The 20,000-nt window shown below is 34.1% G+C and overlaps 1 protein-coding gene across 2 annotated transcripts in view; it reads right to left on the bottom strand.

Moving 5' to 3' along the window:
• rdgC (retinal degeneration C) overlaps positions 1 to 20,000 on the bottom strand; it is a 180,733-nt gene that overhangs the window by 12,810 nt on the left and 147,923 nt on the right. For both annotated transcript variants that reach the window (XM_068361016.1, XM_068361008.1), the window contains 6 exons: positions 14,921 to 15,048; positions 10,013 to 10,115; positions 7,207 to 7,361; positions 3,329 to 3,493; positions 1,838 to 2,004; positions 986 to 1,022 (listed from right to left, as the gene is read on the bottom strand). In XM_068361016.1, the coding sequence (XP_068217117.1) occupies positions 986 to 1,022; positions 1,838 to 2,004; positions 3,329 to 3,493; positions 7,207 to 7,361; positions 10,013 to 10,115; positions 14,921 to 15,048 (755 nt within the window). The remainder of the gene's footprint in view (positions 1 to 985; positions 1,023 to 1,837; positions 2,005 to 3,328; positions 3,494 to 7,206; positions 7,362 to 10,012; positions 10,116 to 14,920; positions 15,049 to 20,000) is intronic.

Consider the following 20,000-nt stretch of genomic DNA (forward strand, 5'->3'; position numbering starts at 1 on the left):
CCATTGCCTACACATACACCGAATAGTTTGGCCTATTCTTTATATATTCTCCTCTGTCCTCATACACCTGACAACACTGAGATTATCAAACAATTCATCTTCACTAAAGGGGTTAACTACTACACTGTAATTGTTCAATGGCTACTTCACTCTTGGTAAGGGTAAAAGAGGCTCTTTAGCTATGGTAAGTAGCTTCTCTAAGAGGACACTCCAAAATCAAGCCATTGTTCCCTAGTCTTGTGTAGTGCCATAGCCTGTGTACCATGGCCTTCTACAGTCTGGGATTAGAGTTCTCTTGTTTGAGGGTACACTCAGGCACTCTATTCGATCTCCTTTCTCTTCCTCTTGTTTTTTTTTGCAGGTTCTATAGTTTATATAGTATATGGAAGATCTAATTTAATGTTGTTACTATTCTTGAAATATTTCATTTTGATTGTTTAAGACTTATCTTGTAGTTTATCTATTTCCTTGTTTTCTTTCCTCACTGGGCTATTTTTCCCTGTTGGAGCCCTTGGGGTTATGGCATCTTGCTTTTCTAACTAGGGTTATAGCTTAGCTTATGATAATAATAAGGGTAGAAGAGACTCCATATCAATGGTAAGTAGTTTTTCTAAGAAAAGGACACTCCAAAATCAAACCATTGTTCTCTATTCTTGGGTAGTGCCATAGCCTCTGTACCATGGCCTTCCACTGTCTTGGATTAGAGTTCTCTTGCTTGAGGGTATACTCAAGCACACTATTCTATGTTTCCTTACTTCTTTTCCTCACAGAACTATTTTCCATGTTGGAGCCCTTGGGCTTATAGCATTCTTCTATTCCAACTAAGGTTGTGGCTAATAATAATAATAACCTAACTTAATAATTACACGGCTTAAGCTATAGATTCTAAAAACTTTGACCACGGTTGTTTTTAAAAACGTTTTATAAATCATGGGGTTGAAAGTGATAGAAACAAAAATGAAGCCATAGCTTTCTTCATACATACCTTGTATTTTCTACTGATCTCCTTACAGAAGCCATACCTGAAACGAGAATAGAAATTTTCTTGGTCAATATGATAATTTCATTTTAGAATTATTTCACGTAAAATGTTCAATATGTTTTTCTTGGAATATTTGTTTTAATTGCAATGGAATTGTTAATCAAATATCTTTTTAATAAGCAATTATCGAGTTTCTTGGTCAATACGATAATTTCATTTTTAGAATTATTGATGTAAAATGTTCATTATCTTTTTTTTTTTTGGAATAAGATAATTTGAATTGCAATGGTTTTGTTAATTAAATATCTTTTTAATAAGCAATTATCAATTTGATACGACAAACTTCTTTAAAATGCAAATTTCTCTAAAAGGATTTTCGTATACCTCACATCTAAAAGTTACAGATTGGAATAACAATTAAGATTGACACCAAATAGACAAATAGATAAAAGCAAATAGAAGTATACCCAACATTACAGATTGGAATTGCAACTGAGATTGACACCAAATAGACAAATAGATAAAAGCAAATAGAAGTATACCCAACATTACAGATTGGAATTGCAACTGAGATTGACACCAAATAGACAAATAGATAAAAGCAAATAGAAGTATACCCAACATCACAGATTGGAATTGCAACTGAGATTGACACCAAATAGACAAATAGATAAAAGCAAATAGAAGTATACCCAACATCACAGATTGGAATTGCAACTGAGATTGACACCAAATAGACAAATAGATAAAAGCAAATAGAAGTATACCCAACATCACAGATTGGAATTGCAACTGAGATTGATACCAAAAAGACACAAATAGAAGCAAATATTATCAATCATCTTCCTCTTATACCTGGCATTCATCACCATATCCTCGTGGTTGCCTCTGTTCAGATACACCTCGGCTGGGAAAACAATAACAAGAGCCAACAGCAATAACATCACTTCCATCGATTTCCGACCGCGATCTACGAAGTCTCCGTTGAAGACATAAGGGTTGTCTGTAGATGGTAAGCCATTCTGGGAGGAGAAAGGCACAGGCAGTTATAATATACAAATAAATCCTATTAAAATTCTTCCACAAGCCAATTGCCACCAAAAGAGAGGGGAATTTTCACAACTTGCACACAATTTTAATAATAATAATAATAAAAACGATAATAATGATTACAATAATAATAATAATAATAATAATAATAATAATAATAATAATAATAATAATAATAATAATAACTAGAGGGGCACTCTGTAGAGCACTGACCTCTGCCAGGGCAGCTTATTTCTCGACCTTTTGAACTGTTTGTAGACGTTTTGCTCGTTTGTGACCTTGACCTTTGACCTTCCAAATTTAATAATTTCCAGCTCTTTATAAAACAGTTTAAAATCCTAGCAAGTTTCATTACTTTACGATTAAAATTGTGGTTGTATGGTTGATGACTTGAATTTGACCTTTAGCTTGACCTTGGCCTTAGACTTGACCTAGACCTTCGACCTTAACATTAATAACTGTCGTGGATTTTCATACACTCAAATATGAACAAAGTTTGAAGTCTGTCACAACGATGTCCAATCTTACGGATGATTACGTCAATTGGACATTTTCCTTACATTTTCCTTGACCGTGACCTTGACCTTTGATCTTGACCTTCCAAAATTTAATCATTCTTAGATTTTTGCATAACAGGCAATTCCTGCAAGTATTATTACCCCATGGAAATTGTGGCCAGGAAGCTATTCACAATTTAAGTCTGATTACGTGAATTGGACATTTTGCTTGACCGTGACCTTGACCTTCCAAAATGTAATCATTTGCAGTTTTATACATAACATTTAACCCTTGCAAATTTCATTACTCTATGATTAAAATTGCAGCCAGGGACCTGTTCATAAATTAAGGCTGATTACGTGAATTGGATATTTTGCTTGACCATGACCTTGACATTTGACCTTGACCTTCCAAAATTTAAACATATGCAGCTTTATACATAACAGTTAACCCTTGCAAGTTTCATTACTCTACGATTGAAATTGTGGCCAGGAAGCTGTTCACAAATTATGGCTGATTACGTGAATTAGGCATTTTTCTTGACCGTGATCTTGACCTTCCAAAATTTAATCATTTGCAGCTTTATACATACCAGTTAATCCCTGCTAGTTTCACTACTCTACGAAGCTGTTCACAAACAAACAAACACACAAAAACGGGGTAAAACATAACCTCCTTCCAACTTCATTGACAGGGGCTAATAATAATAATTCACGAGGTCTTTGTTTTTAAGATAGAGATGCAAATTCATGAATGAACATTTCTATACACGTACTAAACGAGAGTAAATACACGTACCTTATACAGGATCGTGAGAAGGTCATCCAGTTTGCCATGCAAATCTCCGATGACGGTGATCTGACCCGCAATGGCCGTTGACGCATGCGTGATAGTTGATCTCTGGCGGAGGACACGCACGCCCTCCCGGAGGATCATGTAGACGTAGCTCACGTGGAGGGGTTGCTGTTGGGAACGAACCACGGGTACAGTGTTACAGTACTACAGCTTTTCAACATTTGGAAGTGACTCGGCTGGTTTTAAAGTATACTGAATGATATGTAGATCGTTCGTGTTACATTATAATAATTTAATCTAAATCTAATTCTAATATAAATATAAGACTTTAAAATATTAATGTTGGTAGAATGAAATTATAAACTAGTGTACGTAACCTGTCAAAAATGAAGGTAAAATATTTAAATAAATATGCACACAAAGATTCAGCCCTTCCCACCCTCTCCCTCTTTCCTAACTACAACACAGCAGTTTCGGTAATTTGTGGGAGATTGTAGTTTCTGAGTGTACCTCTCGGGGTAATCCCCCCTAATCAGGGTATGACTACTTCTTACCCCTATCCCGAGGGAAAGGGGGGGGGGTGAGAACGAGTAGTCATATGTCTGGCAACGCCATTGAGCGTGACAAGAAATATATATATATATATATATATATATACTGTATATATACTGTACATATTTGTATATATATTCTAACAACAATTCCATTGAGCGTGACGATATATATATATATATATATATATACATATATATATATCATATATATATATGTATATATATGTACATATATAATAATAATAATATATATACGTTTATATATACACACACATATATACATATATACAATCTAAGATGTAAGAAAAATAAATGGACATGGGCAGGACATATAATGAAAATGCCAGATTGACATTTAGAATAAAAGATTGGGACCCTAAACATTGTAAACGAACCAGGGGAAGGAAGAGAAGACGATGGATTGACGAACTAGAAAAAAATGACGTTTACTGGTGTAAACTAGCATAGACAGACCACAAACAGACACAAGTGGAAGGCGTGTCTGAGGCCTTTTGTTCCGCAGTGGACTAGTAATGGCTGATGATGATGATGATGATAATGATGATGATGATATATAGTCAGACACGTTACTCTTCCTTTGACAATCTAATGAATTCGCATGATTCATATTACGATGGAAACGTAACAATGTCCAATGAAATATGAAACATTTTTTAATTACTAACAATTTTTAATTAATAATTCTCATATTGTTATTCATCAAATCATTCTTTAATACTGGTGACATTCATAAGATATTTTTATCATATATATAAAAAAATAATTGAGGATGTCACCTTCATTAAATAAAAAAACATTTTTTAATTACTAACAATTTTCAATTAATAATTCTAATATTGTCATTCATCAAACTATTCTTTAATACTGATGACATTCATAAGATATCTTTATATATATATATATATATACGGTATATATATATATATATATATACATATATATATATATATATATATATATCATTATTGGGTAGTTGAATCAGTAGACCTTCAAAAGTTCAAAGTTGGAGCAAATGTTTTTATGTTGACCAGGCTGACATGAGTCATTTATAGATTATATATGAATTATCTGTTTTTGAAGTTGTTAAGAGTTTATATTGGACATATCTGTTTTGACGCTGTTACTGTTTTTAGAATAATATATTGTTAATTTATTCTCATCATTTCTTTATTTCCTTATTTCCTTTCCTCACTGGGCTATTTTTCCCTATTGGAGCACTTGGGCTTATAGCATCTTGCTTTTCCAACTAGGGTTGTAGCTTGGCTAGTAATAATAATATATATATATATATATATATATATATATATAATCATTAATTCCATTATGATTATATATCAAAAAATTTAAACAATTGATTACATTTTCATAGCATATGAAATTTCTATAAAGATAATAAATCTATCAAAAATCATCAACTTTACACTAAAGTTCAGGAGGTTCTCAATTCGTAAAATTTCCCTACGTTGCTACGTTGAGAGTACACTCGGGCACACTATCCTATCTAATTTCTCTTCCTCTTGTTTTGTAAAATTTTCTATAGTTTATATCAGAAATATTTATCTTAATCTTGTTAATGTTCTTAAAATATTTTATTTTTTCTTATTTCCTTTCCTCCCTGGGCTATTTTCCCTGTTGGAGCCCTTGAGCTTATAGTAAACTGCTTTTCCAACTAGGGTTGTAGCTTAGAAAGTAATAATAATAATAATAATGATAATAATAATAACAATAATAAAGATAATAATAGTAATAATAAAAATAACAATAATGATACTACTACTACTACTACTACTACTACTACTACTACTACTACTACTAATAATAATAATAATAATAATAATAATAATCCTCTATCTCCAGGCTTACGTCAATCACAAAAAGATCCTGGCTAATTGGAACGTGGAATGAAATGGTATGAAAGGGGATCTGTAATATTTCACAGACTGGACACATCAATAAGGATTGAATGCGAACTCTAACACAAGCATAAAACCTTGATGATTAATATAATACGAGTATCAAACCTGGATGGCCAAACCTGTTCGCTAATCCATCCTACTTTAGAATTAAATACACGTCTGGTTTCATCACACATCCCAGCCTCACGTTTACCGGTGTCTTGGGTTAGAGTTCTCTTGCTTGAGGGTACACTCAGGCACACTTTTATCTGTTTCATCAATTCTTTTTCTCACTGGGCTATTTTCACTATTGCATCTAGCTTAGCCAGTAATAATAATATTAACAATCGTGGTATAGCCTCTGTACCATGGTCTTCCACTGTGTTGGTTTAGAGTTCTTTTGATTGAGGGTACACCCAGACACACTGGTCTATGCTTCCTTGTCTCTTCCTCACTGGGACATTTTCCCTGTTGGAGCCTTTGTGCTTATAGCATCCTGCATTTCCAACTAGGGTTGCAGCTTAGATACTAATAATATTAAGAATAGTAACATAACCGCTATACCGTGCTCTTCCACTGTCTAAGGTTAGAATTCCATTGCTTGAGGGTACACTCATGCATAATATTCTGTTTCCTTATTTCCTTTCCTTACTGGGCTTTATTCCCAATTGGAGCACTTGGGCTTATAACATCCTGCTTTTTCAAATAAGGTTGATGTTCAGCTAATAATAACAACAGTGCAATAGCCTCTGTGCCGTCTTCCACTGTGTTGGATTAGAGTTCTCTAGCTTGAGGGTACACTAGGCCACACTCCAGTATTCTATCTGTTACCTTACTTCCTTTCCTCACTGGGCTATTTTCCCTTTTAGAGCCCTTGGGCATATAGAATCCTTCTTTTTCAAATAGGGTTGATGCTTAGCTAATAATAACAAGAGTGCCATTGCCTCTCTACCGTCTTCCACTGTGTTGGGTTAGAGTTCTCTTGCTTGAGGGTACACTCATGCACAATAACTTCCTTAATCCTTTCCCTCACTAGGCTATTTTCCCTTTTGGGGCCCCTGAGCTTATAGCACCCTGCTTTTTCAAATAACGTTGTAACTTAGCAAATAATATTAACATTGTGACAGCCGAGAGAAGGTTGTGAACTCAAAGGCAGTATGAAAGCAACTGAGTTAATTTATTATAGATCACTCTCCTTTATATACAAAACCCCAAGGCAACAGGAATTTTCATGTTCACAAGACAGACAATGTTACAGAGGTGAAACGCAGACATGTTTATTCTGGTTCTTTTTAGTGCGAGGGAAGAGCGAAGATACAAGAATAATATATACAAAATGAATTATGTACGATCGTGTGACACACGGTTGGTACAACATATATAAAATGTATCAACAAACATATCACCTTACCTTCTTCTTCTTGAAAGCTTCCACCATCTGGTGTATGGACTGCGTCGTCAGTGGAATTGTTAGGCGTGGCCCTTTGTAACTGCTCTCCACCTGGACCTCTTCATTCCAGGCTTCCTCGAGCAGCGTCTTGGCAGATCTGCGACGTTCGTCGTCCTCTGAGAAGAAGAAGAAGAAGAAGACCAAGAAGTAGAAGAAGAGGAAGATGATGATGATGATGATGATGATTCGTTGTTGTTATTATTATTATTATTATTATTATTATTATTATTATTATTATTATTATTATTAATATTTATATTATAAACATTATTATTATTATCATTATTATTATTACTCCCTAAGCTACAACACTAGTTGGAAAAGCAAGATGCTATAAGCCCAGTGGCTCCAATAGGGAAAATAGCCCAGTGAGGAAAGGAAAAAAATTAAAAATTAAATATTTTTAAGAACAGTAACAACATTGAAATAAATATTTCCTATACAGATTATTGAAAATTTAACAAAACAAGAGGAAGAGAAATACGATAGAATAGTGTGCCAGAGTGTACCCTCAAGCATGAGAACTCTAAGCCAAGACAGTGGTAATGGAAATATAACTCAAGTTTTAATGTAGGTAGATTTCCAAACTCAAACTTTGTGTTTATTTTTGCGTGTGTGTTTACTTATAGGAAATAGTAGTATCATAAAGGGGATAATGCAATGTAAAGGCCCAGATTAATTCTTCTCTGAAGTATGTATAATATACTTTCTTTGGGTGGAGTTCTCTTGCTTGAGGGTACACTCAGACACACTATTCTATCTTATTTCTCTTCCTCTTGTTTTTTAAGTTTTTATAGATCATATATGAAAACCGATTTTCAAAGTTATCACAATTCTTAAAATATTTAATTTTAATTGTTAATTACTTCTCCTGTAGTTTATTTATTTCCTTATTTTCTTTCCTCACTGGGCTATTTTCCCTGTTGGAGCCCTTGGGCTTACAGCATCCTGCTTTTCCAACTAGGGTTGAAGCTTAGCAAGTAATTATATACATTCATATATATATATATATATATATATACTGTATATATATATATATATATATACACACTATATGTATATATATACATATACCTATAGTATATATATATATATATATATATATTATATATGTATATATATATATAAATATATATATATATATACTATATGTATATACATTTATATACATATACATATAGTATATACTGTATATATATATATATATATATATGTATATATATTAATTAACCTTAACATGTATTAATTGGATTTTCATGCACTCAAATAAGAACCGAGTTGAAAGTCTGTGTGGCAACGATGTCCAAACTTATGTCTGATTACGTAATTTGGACATTTTGCTTGACCATGATTTTAATCTTTGACCTTGATCTTATAAAATTTGCTGCTTTTTACGGAACAGTTAATCTTGCAAGTTTCATTACTCTACGATTAAAATTGTGGCCAGGAAGCTGTTCACAAACAAACCCACAAACAGGGGATAAAACATAACCTCCTTCCAACTTCCATGGCGGAGGTAATAAGAAAAAAAAAAAAAAAAAAAGTTGATGGCTACTTTGCCTTAGGAAACAGGAAATACAAAAAACCAGACTTTCTTAATTCAAAAAGCAGGAAAACAAAAGTAATAATATGTGTAAGTAATGCGCAAATGTCAGACGCAAAAAAAAGAATATATATATATATATATATATATATATAAGATGACGTTTCAAAGAAATATCTTTTGTATTTTCGGTGTGAATCGAAAACTGGCTGTTCATGATTTCCCGAGAGTCCTCTGATGTAAATGAATTGACGTCTTTATTAGAAAGTAATAATAATAATAATAATAATAATAATAAAAATAGTAATAATAATAACGAAACAGTACTTATAACAATATCAATAATAATAATAAAAAATATAACAATAACGTCATCACCAAAACAGTGATAAATATTCTATAAATAATCATAAAAATAAAAAAGACAATAATAATATTAATAATAATAATGATAATAATAATAAATAAATAAAAAAACATTTACAAAAACATCTATAATAATAATAATAATAATAATAATAATAATAATAATAATAATGAATTAATAGATAAAAAACACTTACAAAAACATCTATAATAATAATAATGATAATAATGATAATGATAATAATAATAACAATAACAATAATGAGTGAACATTACTTGGTGTACATAACCATTGTACAAAGGAATTTGCGGCAAAGACATAGTTTGTACTTAATAACAGATGAAAAAGCATTTACAATAATAAAAACAACAATAATAATAATACTGATAAAAATAATATTACTACTACTACTACTACTACTACTACTACTACTACTACTACTACTACTACTACTACTAATAATAATAATAATAATAATGAAAATAATAATATTACTACTACTACTACTACTACTACTACTAATAATAATAATAATAAAAAAAATAATAATAATAATAAAAATAATAATATTACTACTACTACTACTACTACTACTACTACTACTACTACTAATAATAATAATAATAAAAATAATAAAAATACTACTACTACTACTACTACTACTACTACTACTACTAATAATAATAATAATAATAATAATATTACTACTACTACTACTACTAATTATAATATTAAAAATAATAATAATAATAATAATAATAATAATAATAATTATAATAATAAAAATTAACAGCTTCGAAGAAGCGGCACTCCCTTGACTCCTGCAATATCCAAATACCAATAAAAGTTAATCCTACCTGCCGTAGGCGAAGCCCTTGGAGACAACGCCTCCATGACCTCGTTGATGGAGCCAGTTCCTGTCCCCATGTGCGTCAGAAGGGCGTTGAAGAAGTTGTATAACTGGAAAAAAAGAAGGAACTATTAAAAAAAGGAAATATAAAAAGAAGGAACTATAAAAAGAAGGAAATATAAAAAGAAGGAACTATAAAAAGAAGGATATATAAAAAGAAGGAACTATAAAAAGAAGGAAATATAACAAGAAGGAACTATAAAAAGAAGGAAATATAAAAAGAAGGAACTATAAAAAGAAGGAAATATAAAAAGAAGGAACTATAAAAAGAAGGAAATATAAAAAGAAGGAACTATAAAAAGAAGGAACTATAAAAAGAAGGAAATATAAGAAGAAGGATCTATAAAAAGAAGGAAATATAAAAAGAAGGAACTATAAAAAGAAGGAAATATAAAAAGAAGGAACTATAAAAAGAAGGAAATATAAAAAGAAGGAACTATAAAAAGAAGGAAATATAATAAAAAATGACATCAAGAAATGATGTAGGTTGGCCAGGGCACCAGCCACCCGTTGAGATACTACCTCTAGAGAGTTATTGGGTCCTTTGACTGGCCAGACAGTAGTACATTGGATCCTTCTTTCTGGTTATGGCTCATTTTTCTTTTCCTTGTTGTGGTCCTTGGGCTTATGGCGTTCTTTTTTTCTAATTAGGTGTTTTGGCTTAGCAAGTAGTAATAATAATAATAATAATAATAATAATAATAATAATAATAATAATAATTAATAATAATATTAAAAATAATAATAATAATAATAGTATAATAATAATAATAGTATAATAATAATAATAATAATAATAATAATAATGAAAATAATAATAATAATGAAAATAATAATAATAATATTAATAATGAAAATAATAATAATAATAATAATAATAATAACAACAACAACAACAACAACAACAACAACAACAACAATAATAATAATAATTTGCCGAGCCCAGAACTTTGTACAAAGTGCTCTTTTAACGAAGTTATTAATTCATAATTTGATTCAATAAGAGAAAATATAAAAAAAAATGTTTTGATTTTCATAGTATACACTAAAATATATTTCAAAATCATCGTTTAATCAAGTTTTTGTTATTTTTTGTTATCAAACAAAGTCTTCTTTTAACGACGTTATAATAATATTTATAATTGACTTCACTGAGATAAAATGTAAGAATAGTTTTTTGAGTTTCATAGTCTATACTAAAATATATATTAAAATCATCCTTTTTCTTTAAGCTCTTTGATATTTTATTATTGAACAAAGTGTTCTCCTTCCCGATGTTATATTTCAGTTTTGAGATTCATAGTCTATAATAAAAAATATATTTGAAAATCATCGTTTTTTTTTTTTAAAGAAAAATTAAGTAAAAAATTAATTACGAAAAAATATTAAGGAGGAAACCCCACATAATTGACTTGGGTGTTTTGAAAATATTTTGGATTCGTCTTAATTAAAACCGAATGACCAATTATGAAGATCAATTAAGGGAATTAATTGCTTTTTAGGCCAAAGAGACATTCAAACTATTCAGAAAAAATACCAAGAATGAAAAGTACAAATGTCAAAGGTGGCCATAGCCTCTGTACCATGGTCTTCCACTGTCTTGGGTTAGAATTCTCTTGCTTGAGGGTACACTCGGGGACACTATTCTATTTTCTTTCTATTCCTCTTGTTATTTTAGTTTTTAACCTTTTGTTATTTTAAAGTTTTTATAGTTTATATATGAAAGATTTATTTTAATGTTATTACTGTTCTTAAACTTCTCCTGTAGTTTTTCCTTATTTCCTTTCCTCACTGACCAATTTTCCCTGTTGAAGCCTTTGGGTTTATAGCATCCTGCTTTTCCAACCAGGGTTGTAGCTTACCAATTAATAATAATAATAATAATAATAATAATAATAATAATAATAATAACGGTTTTGATTTTTATCTTATCACTTGCTTTTCCCTGCAATGTTAAAAAACTATCCTGTGTTTTATCAGGTTTGAATTTTTGTGACGTTCTTGCTCGGAAGTCGCTGTATATATACTCGATGATGGTTTAATAAAGTTTAGGTGCATTTACCTCGCCTCTCAGTTATCACCTATCTGTGGCCTCACCAGATTAAAAAAAAAGTATCTTAATAAAGGCCTCTCTCTCTCTCTCTCTCTCTCTCTCTCTCTCTCTCTCTCAGACAATCCAAGACTGGAAGATGCAAAATACACCGGAAGATGCATAAGCAACTCTCTGGTGGATATACGAGTTGCCTCTCAGTGAGGGACCTGGGGGAACCCAAACATAGAATAAGGCAATAAGGCTCGCTCACTCTCTCTCTCTCTCTCTCTCTCTCTCTCTCTCTCTCTCACTCTCTCTCTCGTAGCGATGTATTAGTGTCAATATTCACAGAGGCCTGAGAATTATGACAATAATTTCATAATTTTTTTATAATTATAAAATTGTACTTTGTCTTTAGATTAGTGGTCTTCAAAGTTAAAACTATAATCTGTTATGTTTTGGGAGGACGAAATTTTTTCGTTTATGTGAAAATAGTAGGACGAATGCTAGCATTTATAACGGAGTAACTTTTGCCATTACATAATTTTTCTAGTGATTCTTATGAAAAAAGATATTCATAGATGCGAAAATATTAGTACTATTAACGGGTCTCGAATTATGCGGTTTCTAATCCGCGTTACTTGAGACCAGCTCATTTCATGAAGAGCTAATTAAATAACTTTTCCAAGGACTACATTAATCACTTCCGGATATCAATCTCGCTAGCATGACATAATTTTAGCCAGGGTAAAATTCCCTTCTTCAAAAAGATGATGATGAAATTCATAAGTTTAAACAGATTAGACTTGATTCCCTTATTACTTCCGCCAAGGAGATTATAAAATGCCTGCGTACAGCATCTGAATAGGTTTAAAGGTTTAAAGGTCGCTCATGAATGGCAGAGACAAGGGACAGTGACATTGCCCTTGCAATCAGGATAATACCCTGGAGACTGACCATATATTATATGATCAGTGCCCAAGCCTCCTCTCCACCCAAGCTAGAACCAGGGAGGGCCAGGCAGTGGCTGGTGATGACTCAGTAGACAGACCTATAGGCTCCCCCAAACCCCACAACCCTAGCTCACAAGGATGGTAAGGTTGCACACTAATGGCACTAACGAGTCTAAGCGGGACTAAGCGGGATTCGAACCCCTGTCTGGCAAACACCAGACAGCCGTTACCAATCAGGCCACAACAACCAGAAGCCTCACCTCACTGGCAGTTCTGATTGTTAGCAGGATTACGTTAAAACATCAGGCTGGATTTTCACTAAATTTAACAGTGGATTGGTATAATGGTTCGGAAGAAACAATTAAATTTTGGAGGTGATCTGATTCAAGATCGTGATTCTAATAATTACTGTTATCATTATACAGAAGATTTATTCATGACCAACATATGAAATAGGAAAACATTGGTCCGTAGACTTGAGTGAAATGCTGACAATCTTCATTGGAGGAGATTTGAAATCTCTGACTGCTCTTTTTATATCTTTTACTGCATCAAGAACTTCCTCACTTGGGTGAGATATATCAATCTTATATAAATTCCTTTTCGATATATGATGCTACTTATCAATATCAATGCGTGTATGAGAACATTACTTCAAAAGTACTGAAACTAGAGCACTTTACAAAAATTACAATGTATAAATATTAACTAGCATCCATACATAGTGGTTCTCCTATTAGCACATGTGAATTTAGTCATTCGAATCCCACACAAGTACTGTATCATTCTCAACATAAATATGAGCAGTCTCTCTTGCGTGAGGTTACACTCAGGCACACAATCCAATCTGTTGCCTTATTACCTTTCCACACTGGTCTATTTTTCCCTGCTGGAGCCTTTGGCCTTCTAGAATCCAACTTTTCTCACTAGGGGTATAGCATAGCTAGTACTGATAATTCCTTAGCTAGTACTGATAATAAATCCTTAATTCCTTTCCTCACTGGGTTAATTTTCCCTGCTGCAGCCGTTGGGCTTCTAGAATCTAGCTTTGCCCACTAGGGTCATAGCTTAGCTAGTAAGAATACTATTTCCTTATTTGCTTTCCTCACTGGACTAATGTTCCATGTTGGAGCCCCTGTGCTTCTAGAATCCAGCTTTTCCAACTAGGATTGTAGCTTAGTTAGTAATATTTCCTTTCCTCACTTGGTTATTTTTCCCAGAAGGAGTCCTTGGGCTTCTAGAATCCATCTTTTCCATCTAGGGTTATAGCTTAGCTAGTACTGATAATATTTCATTATTTCCTTTCCTTATTGGACTATTTTTCTCTGTTGGAGCCCCTGGGCTTCTAGAATCCAGCTTTTCCAACTAGGATTGTAGTTTAGCTAGTAATAATATTTCTTTTTCTCACTGGACTATTGTTCCCTGTTAGTGCCCTTGAGCTTCTAGAATCCAGCTTTCCCCACTAGGGTTGTAGCTTAGCTAGTAATAATATTTCCTCAATACCTTTCCTCACTGGACAAACTTTCCATGTTGGAGCCCATGGGCTTCTAGAATCCAGGTTTTCCGACTAGGATTGCAGCTTAGCTAGTAATAATATTTCCTTATTTCCTTTCCTCACTGGGCTATTTTTCCCAGTTAGAACCCCTGGGCTTCTAGAATCCAGCTTTTCCAACTAGGGTTGTTGCTTAACTCGTTATAATAATATTTCCTTATATCCTTTCCTCATTGGAATATTTTTCCCTGTTGGAGCCCCTGGCCTTACATCTTGCTTTTCTCAACAAGGCTTGTAGCTTAGATAGTAATAATAATATTAAATGCCAATTAAAATCTTAAACAAGAACAAATCACTATAAATAAGATCAACACTCACCTTCATTTGGTCCTGTTCACCAGCATACTCTATGGACTGAAATATACTCCAAGTATAACGTCTTCTGATCTCTAGTCTAGCGCAGTACCTCCTGTACCAACGCTGTATCAGCAACGCAGCTTTCAGTGCTGTAACAAAGGATACAAAAGATTAAGGTTATATTTCGTGAAATAGATGGATGATATATATTACTTATATTATGAATATGAATTACTACTATTTCATAAAATCTCTGAGTAAAATCAAAGGATTTTTTATAGTGAAAATTCTAATTTTTCATTTATGTCAAACAAAATTCGTAAGCCTTTCCTCTGAACAAGTATGAACATAATCTATTCTTGATAACTATTCAAATATGAAGTTGAATGTCTATGTTAAAATCTTTCATTTAGACTGTTTTAATATCGAATGTGGATTCAAAGTAAAACACTTGTATTTCGATTACCAACTGAACTTCTCTTACTTTATTTTCTATATTTTTCACCAGAAGATTCAAGTAAGAATTGCTCAAAACAATAACAATCAATTGATTTTTTATCTTCCCTTTTTTTCTGAGTAAACATTACTTATATACACAGTTAAACCTTTTACCCCCAATGGACGTACTGGTACGTTTCACAAAACACATCCCTTTACTCCCATGGACGTACCGGTACATCCTTGCAAAAATTTGCTTTTTACATTTTTTTGCATATTTTTGATAACTTTATGAGAAACTTCAGGCATTTTCCAAAAGAATGAGACCAACCTGACCTCTCTATGACGAAAATTAAGGCTGTTAGTACAATTAAAAAAATATATATTGCAAAATGGGCTTGAAAAAAAAAACGCCAGGGGGGGTTAAGGGTTGGAAAGTTCCAAATAGCGTTGGGGTATCACATACAATAAGGAATCAAGGGGTTTATGAAAGATACATACTGTCATAGTATTCCAAATACATATGCAAACACTATTATTCGTTTTTGTAAGCAATAATTAGGACATATTCTTTCAACACCTAATTTTCTCAGAGTCAGTATTACCACGCAACAATGTATCTAAAATGACAAAGTTTACCTTTGTCTAATTTAGTGGGAGTACAATTGTCCAAACTGAACTAAAATGTCAGAGTTCACCTTTGTCTAAATTAGAGTACAATTAGTACAATTGTCCAAATTTAACTCTCACCTTTTACTTTTCCCATTCTATTCAAATTTACCCTCGAATCTCAAAACACGTTTCCCCGTTTTCTATAAGTCAATATAGGATATTGGTAGCCAATTGGAAACGTTCCTGCCTGGTGATCTGCTGGACGGGAGATCAAGCTCGCTCAAGCTCCATCGTTTTTACTAGTGTCTGTAACTTTACCATCCTTATGAACAAAGGATAGGCGGTTAGGGGGAGCCTATAGATCTACACGGTGAGTCATCAGCAGCTATTGTATAGCCACCCCTGGTCCTAGCTTGGGTGTAAAAGGGGATTTGGGCACTGATCATAGGTATATATAGTCAGTCTCTAGGGAATTGTCGCTGTTCCTTGCCTCTATCATCCACAAATGACCTTTAAACAATTAAATAGTTAGTTTCAAATAGGGTTGTAGTTTGGAAATCTGAGCAGAGAGAGAGAGAGAGAGAGAGAGAGAGAGAGAGAGAGAGAGGGGGGGCTTCCCTTCGAATTTTATTACTTTTCCTCGTTTTCTATACTCTCCGGCTCTTTTGTCAGTGTCCCTGACCTCTGCCATTCAAGAACGACCTTTAAACAACTAGTTTCAAATAAATAGAGAGAGAGAGAGAGAGAGAGAGAGAGAGAGAGAGAGAGAGAGAGAGAGAGAGAAAGAGAGAGAGATTCCCCATTCTATTAAAATATACCATCGAATCTCATCAAGCACTTCCCCGTTTTCTATACTTCAAAACAAATTCTCCCGAGCTCTTTTTCCAAAACAAAACACAAACAAGGGCCGTTACTGCCATTTACCAGAACGCAGGGGAAATTGGATCACACATCCTCTCTCCTGCAGGAGTTTCGACCTCTCGCGTTATGAATTTACCTCAGCCAGGATATTGCCTGTCCACATCCATTAGGCTTCCTGAAACTACGTCGGTAAACTTCGTTTTCTTTATATCCTGAGGACAGTCCAAGAGGATTCGCTACGCGGTGGCACACTTACCGGGATTTATATGAAGTTTATTTTATATATATATATATATATATATATTTATATATATATATATATATATGCTATGTATATACATACATATATATATATATACTGTCTATATATATATATATATATATATACATATATATATATATATATATATATGATCCAAGTTTGACGTCTCTGTGACAACGATGGCCAAACTTATGGCTGATTACGTGAATTGTACATTTTGCTTGACCATGACCTTGACCTTTGACCTTGACATTCCAAAATTTAATCATTTCCAACTTTTTAAATAACAGTTAATCCCTGTAAATTTCATTAATCTACGATTACAATTGTGGCCAGGAGGCTGTTCACAAACAAACGCACACACAGTCAGGGGGTAAAACTTTACCTCCTTCCAATTTCGTTGGCGGAGGTAATAGATAACACTATAGTCAAATCTTTTTAGTGAGGCAGAGTTGCACCGACTCGCAGGGGTGCTCTTTTAGCTTGGAAAAGTTTCCTAACAGTTGATTGGTCGGAAGTATTTTTGTCCGACCACTCAGCTATTAGGAAACTTTGTCCGACCACTCAGCTATTAGGAAACTTTGTCCGACCACTCAGCTATTAGGACACTTTGTCCGACCACTCAGCTATTAGGACACTTTGTCCGACCACTCAGCTATTAGGAAACTTTGTCCGACCAATCAGCTATTAGGACACTTTGTCCGACCAATCACCTATTAGGAAACTTTGTCCGACCACTCAGCTATTAGGACACTTTGTCCGACCAATCACCTATTAGGACACTTTGTCCGACCACTCAGCTATTAGGAAACTTTGTCCGACCAATCACCTATTAGGAAACTTTGTCCGACCAATCACCTATTAGGACACTTTGTCCGACCACTCAGCTATTAGGAAACTTTGTCCGACCAATCAGCTATTAGGAAACTTTGTCCGACCAATCACCTATTAGGAAACTTTGTCCGACCACTCAGCTATTAGGACACTTTGTCCGACCACTCAGCTATTAGGACACTTTGTCCGACCAATCACCTATTAGGAAACTTTGTCCGACCACTCAGCTATTAGGACACTTTGTCCGACCAATCACCTATTAGGAAACTTTGTCCGACCACTCAGCTATTAGGACACTTTGTCCGACCAATCACCTATTAGGAAACTTTGTCCGACCACTCAGCTATTAGGACACTTTGTCCGACCACTCAGCTATTAGGACACTTTGTCCGACCAATCACCTATTAGGAAACTTTGTCCGACCACTCAGCTATTAGGACACTTTGTCCGACCACTCAGCTATTAGGACACTTTGTCCGACCACTCAGCTATTAGGAAACTTTGTCCGACCAATCACCTATTAGGAAACTTTGTCCGACCACTCAGCTATTAGGACACTTTGTCCGACCACTCAGCTATTAGGACACTTTGTCCGACCACTCAGCTATTAGGACACTTTGTCCGACCACTCAGCTATTAGGACACTTTGTCCGACCACTCAGCTATTAGGACACTTTGTCCGACCACTCAGCTATTAGGACACTTTGTCCGACCAATCACCTATTAGGAAACTTTGTCCGACCACTCAGCTATTAGGACACTTTGTCCGACCACTCAGCTATTAGGACACTTTGTCCGACCAATCAGCTATTAGGAAACTTTGTCCGACCAATCAGCTATTAGGAAACTTTGTCCGACCAATCACCTATTAGGAAACTTTGTCCGACCACTCAGCTATTAGGAAACTTTGTCCGACCAATCAGCTATTAGGAAACTTTGTCCGACCACTCAGCTATTAGGAAACTTTGTCCGACCAATCACCTATTAGGAACTTTGTCCGACCACTCAGCTATTAGGAAACTTTGTCCGACCAATCAGCTATTAGGAAACTTTGTCCGACCAATCACCTATTAGGAAACTTTGTCCGACCAATCAGCTATTAGGAAACTTTGTCCGACCAATCACCTATTAGGAAACTTTGTCCGACCACTCAGCTATTAGGAAACTTTGTCAGACCAATCAGCTATTAGGAAACTTTGTCCGACCACTCAGCTATTAGGAAACTTTGTCCGACCACTCAGCTATTAGGAAACTTTGTCCGACCACTCAGCTATTAGGAAACTTTGTCCGACCACTCAGCTATTAGGAAACTTTGTCCGACCAATCAGCTATTAGGAAACTTTGTCCGACCACTCAGCTATTAGGAAACTTTGTCCGACCACTCAGCTATTAGGAAACTTTGTCCGACCAATCACCTATTAGGAAACTTTGTCCGACCAATCAGCTATTAGGAAACTTTGTCCGACCAATCAGCTATTAGGAAACTTTGTCCGACCAATCACCTATTAGGAAACTTTGTCCGATCACTCAGCTATTAGGAAACTTTGTCCGACCACTCAGCTATTAGGACACTTTGTCCGACCACTCAGCTATTAGGACACTTTGTCCGACCAATCACCTATTAGGAAACTTTGTCCGACCACTCAGCTATAAGGAAACTTTGTCCGACCACTCAGCTATTAGGAAACTTTGTCCGACCACTCAGCTATTAGGAAACTTTGTCCGACCACTCAGCTATAAGGAAACTTTTGCCCTTTTAGTTCGTCTTTCTAATTACAAGATGTTTACAAAATCGATTTTCCCTTGTCGACCAGTCTGTGGACTTTACGGTCACTGGAAGACTGAGTAAACTAAAGATGAGTTAGTAGTTTGAGAAAAGTGTTTGCCGTGTCCTGTGTTTCTCAAGGTATTTTCAACAATTTTTACCTTGGCCAACGAAGTTGGAAGGAGGTTATGTTTTATTACCTATTTGTGTGCATGTTTGTTTGTGAACAGCTTTTAGCAACAATTTCAATCGTAGAGTAATGATACTTGCTGGATAAATATTATGTAAAAAGCTGTAATTGATTAAATTTTGGAAGGTCCAGATCGAAC

The sequence above is a fragment of the Palaemon carinicauda genome, chromosome 2 (genome assembly GCF_036898095.1).
Source record: "Palaemon carinicauda isolate YSFRI2023 chromosome 2, ASM3689809v2, whole genome shotgun sequence".
Lineage (NCBI taxonomy): Eukaryota > Metazoa > Arthropoda > Malacostraca > Decapoda > Palaemonidae > Palaemon > Palaemon carinicauda.